The sequence below is a fragment of the Parathielavia appendiculata genome (genome assembly GCF_033297405.1).
Source record: "Parathielavia appendiculata strain CBS 731.68 unplaced genomic scaffold N657scaffold_61, whole genome shotgun sequence".
Classification (NCBI taxonomy): domain Eukaryota; kingdom Fungi; phylum Ascomycota; class Sordariomycetes; order Sordariales; family Chaetomiaceae; genus Parathielavia; species Parathielavia appendiculata.
Window position 1 is genome coordinate 4,116 of NW_026944280.1, and position 4,428 is coordinate 8,543.

The following is a 4,428-nucleotide window of genomic DNA, read 5'->3' on the forward strand; positions in this document are numbered from 1 at the left end:
ATAGAAATAATAATAATAATAAATACAGTAATTAGTCTATTGCAATTATATGGAAAAGAAAATAACTAAACTAGCTACGGTTAACAGGGTAGATCAATTAGACTATTAGTAGGGCCTGCTCGAGCTACTGAAAGTCGAGAATATACTATAGTCGCACCTGGCTCCATTCATTCATTCCCACCTGCAAGCAAGGCCACTACCTCCCAATATCGCGATAAGATTGGCGGCTTCCGAATTTTGTATTCCCAAGGCCTCATTTAGACGTCCATTTACATTTGTCGCCCGCTCTTGATTAGATATACATGGACATCGTCCATTTGAGAACACGGTCATGATGGTCCTCGGTGAATGCACGGTCGGGCCTTATGGCTTACCTTCTCCCTGCCGCAACAAGACCGTCTACTCGTCAAGACGTCGAACCGAAACTCAAGACGTTGAGCTTACAACGGTTTGATGGGAGGAGAATGTCTAGCCTCAATTACCTTAGCAATTTACCTTTTATCAACACCCCTGGGTAACGGTCAGACGATGGGATTTCGCCGCCGACATCCCCGCCCAAGGACTTCCCGATCGGACCCGTTCCTGCGTTCACATGCAGATTGCGATGCCACAATTCGTAAGTAGGAGGCTGGTAGGGTTGGACCCGAGCGGTTCGTTCCGCTGCGCTTGACATCTTACCGCTGTAAAGAATGACGGCACCCGGATCTCGGCCCCACGCATAAGGTACCCAGTTCCAGCGATGGCGAGTTTGTCCCCTCAGGCCTCTCCGGTGCTGCGCGCCTGTGAACGGCTTCTTGTCGTCATCGTCGTCAGTAGCCTGCACCAATCTGGCTTAGTACGAGGAGCCGCCACTTCAGATATCGATTTCGCCCCGAAGGTCAACAGGCGAATGAACCGCTTCGTCCAGGCCAGTTTGACCGCGGAGTCGATGCTTCCCTGCTCATCTTCTGGCTTCTGCATGGCTGGTCGCTACATCCCGGCAGTCATCGCAGACCGCAACGAGATGGTTGCGTCAAGGTGGTGTTCGTCGGCATCGGATCCATCATGGCGGGCCGTCGGTTGCTGCACTCAGGTCCCTGTCACCAAAGTCTGTGGGTGTGCGCTGATAATCCCATCTCACATCATCGTCGGATAGATCTACCACCAGCGTCCTCTTTCGTCGGTCCCACCCCAGTTCGGTCGAGGTCAGCGATCTAGATCCCGGAGCGTGTTGCTGGGGCCAACGGTTTGTGATTCGGCTCCATCGCAGGTGACAAGTTGCCCCATAAATACTACTCCTTGCCGTTGATGAGGCACTTTGACCTCTTACGCAGTATATTGCGCAGGAGCCTTTGCGTGGTGACTCGCTCTTATCTGCCATCCAACTGAACATGCCGAGGGAACATTTGACCCCAAACGCCTGCCTTCGGTGCCGGGAAAAGAGGACAAAGGTATGACTTGCCCAACGGGCGAGAACGGGACACTCCCATGGCCTGCTAACCCAACCGCTCCATAGTGTGACGGCCAGCCAACCTGCAAGAGGTGCAAGGAACGAAAGGAAGAATGTTTGTACGAGGACAAAAAGTTGAGGACCAAGGGACACTTGAGGAGCGAGATCAAGAGGCTGCAGACCGACAATCAGCCATTGCACGACCTCCTTCGCGCCCTTACAAACCATGTCCCGGAGCGCTGCGAGGAGGCTTGGAACCGAATGCGAGCAGGCGTTCCTCCAGACAGTACGGCAGAATGGATCGTCGTACAATCGTCATGGTATACAGCCGGACGGTCCAAGACCCTCAGACTGGGTCACGAGATGGCATCTGCTGCGTCTCCCCCCTCGGCGGATCCGGAGTTTGGCTGTCTGATCGAGACGCCTTCGACCATCCTCCTCGGCGGTCCCGCTGCCCAAGGGCGGCCGTATCATGGAGCCAAAAAGGGCGGGGGTATCAAAACCATCTCTGTTCCCGAACAGCCCATTGGGCCCTCTGTCGACCCGCCCAAGTGTCGTCTTGGTGCCGGCTCGCCCCTTCCTGTACTCCGGGAAACCGCGACGCAAACTCCAGCCCGAGCCACTCGAGGGATGGCATGGGGGTCCTCCTTTCAGGATGACTTCGATGCCCAAACTTTCCTTCCCGATCCAGGGGGTTGCATGACGGTCTTCGATTTGCCAAGACGCCGGCACTTCCCCTTTCCAGAGAGCTCGATTGGTCCGATCACTTATACATGGACCGAGGTCACGTCCGACACAGGCCTTGTTCAGCGGCTGCTGGCCGGCTTCTTCGCCAGCCCGCTCTCTTACCTTTTCCTGGTCTCGGAGCGCCACTTCGTGCAAGACTTCCGTGAAGGAAACTGCCGATATTGCTCAGAGGCTTTGGTAAATGCAATCCTGGGCACTGCTTGCAATATGATCACTGTGCCGTCTCAACTGGTCTCCAGACTCAGGCTCGAGGATGCATTCATTGGGCAAGCGAAAAGGTTGTTGCTGAGGGAGCCAAGCCTTGTTAACCTCCCATGTATCCAGGCTCTCGGGGTCCTGGCTCTGGCTGAGATGGCCCGGAGAAACCAGGACGAGGCCGTTGACCTTGCGCGGGAGTCTCTCAGGGCATGTATCCATCTCCTATTGCATCAGCAAAACCAACACGGCGACCCTGATGACGAATTCGGGACTGTGCTGGGAATGACCTATTGCGGGGTGTTGTCCCTGAATCGGTTAGCAGCGTACCAGTAGCCCAGTTCTTTGTTTCTCCCGATGACCCCCTGACTGACACAAAGGTCGACAGGCTTATCAGGCTTTTAAGTGGCAATCTCGAGCTGAAGGGTGCCCCGTTGCTTATGAGGATCCATACCGACTGGGGAGACCTGGGGGATGACACCCCTGAAGCACGCGTCGAGAGAGGTCCGTCGTTGTCCTTTTCCACACCAGTGATCCACTGCTTATGTCCTCACTGTGGCCTCGACTTGCTAACCAGTTGGCCAGGTATTTTACTGTACGCGCAGTTCTATAGGCAGCTGCAGTACTGCCCCCCGCTGGCCCGGTTCGTTTTCAAGGTCACCGAGGCGGTGCACACTTTCAGGACATATAGCGCCTGCATCACTATGACGGCTGACGACCTTGATGGAACCTTCCGCCGGTGCATTTCCTACCATCGCCAGGTTGCTGGGTCGTTGGCTCATGACGAGGGGTTTGAAGCCGATGTGCTTCTCGCTCGGTAAGCCTCTTTTTCCCACCCCACCGTGCCGCTCTGCAAACCCCTGTCCTAGGAGAACAAGACTGATTCTGTATTAAGTATATGGTTCCACTATTGCCTCTTCAGCCTTCTTCGCCCCCTTGTCTCAGGCTCGGAGAACCTTGTGGACGAATTGCCCCTCAGCCTCTTTGGAGATAAGAGGCCCGATACCGTATGCCGACAGGCTTCTGAGACCGTCATTGGCCTCGCCGACACGTATCAGACCCGTTACTCTCTGTCATACGTTCCACCATTGCTCCCTCACATGGTGTTTGACGCCACAGTTTATCAGCGCTCTCTAGCTGCTGGACTGCTAATGCCTGGGCCGCGAAAGCCTACAGCTCCGGCTTCGGCTTCGGCTTCAGCATCGACTCGTCCAGTCCCCACCGTGTCCCCCGATCGTGCCCAGGGAGCTGTTGCCGGCACCTGGCGTCCCCCAGATCCGCTCGGCCCGCCCCGGCCGTTCGCCGCCGCCGCCCTCGGTATGAACAACGGGCTTGTTGGTCGTCGGGGCGTGCACATGCCTCCCCTGTCATGCCAGAACCCCCGGGATGAGTGGCCAATCAGGTCTCCAAAGCCACGAACATTCCCAGGGCCCATGCAGGATCCTGTGTACTCGGCCGTAGAGGTCAAGCCCACCGTGTCCACGGCTTGGGCGCCAGAGCAATGGTCGCCTAGTCGATGCGTGCTGTCGCCAGGATCTGCGGTACGAAAAGACTCGGCAACGTCCATGTCCTCGGCATGCTTCTCCAGCGATGAGCAAGGATGCCGGTCACAATCGAGCATATGCGGTGCCGTGTCTAGTGCCACCTCTGATTCCTGCCGAGCAGAAGTCGATCTCGGTGCCCTCAATGGGGAAAGGGCGAGTATGTTAGACGACGACACTGCGCCCGAGTCTATTACACCGCAACCCCAATCCGAAGAGCTAGCAGACATTGGATACCTGCAGCTGATGTCAATGGGGGCGCAGCATGAAGGCGCAGCTAGCGCTGCCTCCCTGCTGCGGCGTACGCACGACAGCAATGTGGACACTGAGTCTGCGATGATAACTATGGTGACGACAAGCCCGGGAGGCTTTTGTCTGCCCTCGATGCAGCAGCAACCTGAATCGGGATTTCTTGAGACTGATGGTGGTGGTGATGCCATCGGTGCTGCTGTTCAGCCCGAGCAGCTGCCGCCCATCGACCGCCGTGGTTTGCGGGGTCCAGTCACCGAATCCAAT

At 56.3% G+C, this 4,428-nt stretch overlaps 2 protein-coding genes across 2 annotated transcripts; both read left to right on the forward strand.

Moving 5' to 3' along the window:
* The first annotated feature begins 536 nt into the window (after positions 1 to 536).
* N657DRAFT_440831 (uncharacterized protein) lies at positions 537 to 1,253 on the forward strand. Its single transcript, XM_062787385.1, has one exon. The coding sequence runs from the start codon at positions 740 to 742 to the stop codon at positions 1,133 to 1,135; it is 396 nt and encodes a 131-aa protein (XP_062641886.1). The 5' UTR covers positions 537 to 739; the 3' UTR covers positions 1,136 to 1,253.
* N657DRAFT_440840 (uncharacterized protein) lies at positions 1,254 to 3,332 on the forward strand. Its single transcript, XM_062787386.1, has 4 exons — positions 1,254 to 1,430; positions 1,496 to 2,697; positions 2,760 to 2,875; positions 2,957 to 3,332. Exons 1-4 carry the CDS (start codon positions 1,371 to 1,373, stop codon positions 3,190 to 3,192), a joined length of 1,614 nt encoding a protein of 537 aa, XP_062641887.1. The 5' UTR covers positions 1,254 to 1,370; the 3' UTR covers positions 3,193 to 3,332.
* The last annotated feature ends 1,096 nt before the right edge of the window (positions 3,333 to 4,428 follow it).

Bases quoted from the DNA above. Each gene is read 5' to 3' on its own strand.
- N657DRAFT_440831 (XM_062787385.1), top strand. From the start codon at position 740: ATGGCGAGTTTGTCCCCTCAGGCCTCTCCGGTGCTGCGCGCCTGTGAA.
- N657DRAFT_440840 (XM_062787386.1), top strand. From the start codon at position 1,371: ATGCCGAGGGAACATTTGACCCCAAACGCCTGCCTTCGGTGCCGGGAA. The intron at 2,698-2,759 runs GTACCAGTAGCC...AAAGGTCGACAG, and splicing joins TCCCTGAATCGGTTAGCAGC to GCTTATCAGGCTTTTAAGTG. The intron at 2,876-2,956 runs GTCCGTCGTTGT...CCAGTTGGCCAG, and splicing joins TGAAGCACGCGTCGAGAGAG to GTATTTTACTGTACGCGCAG.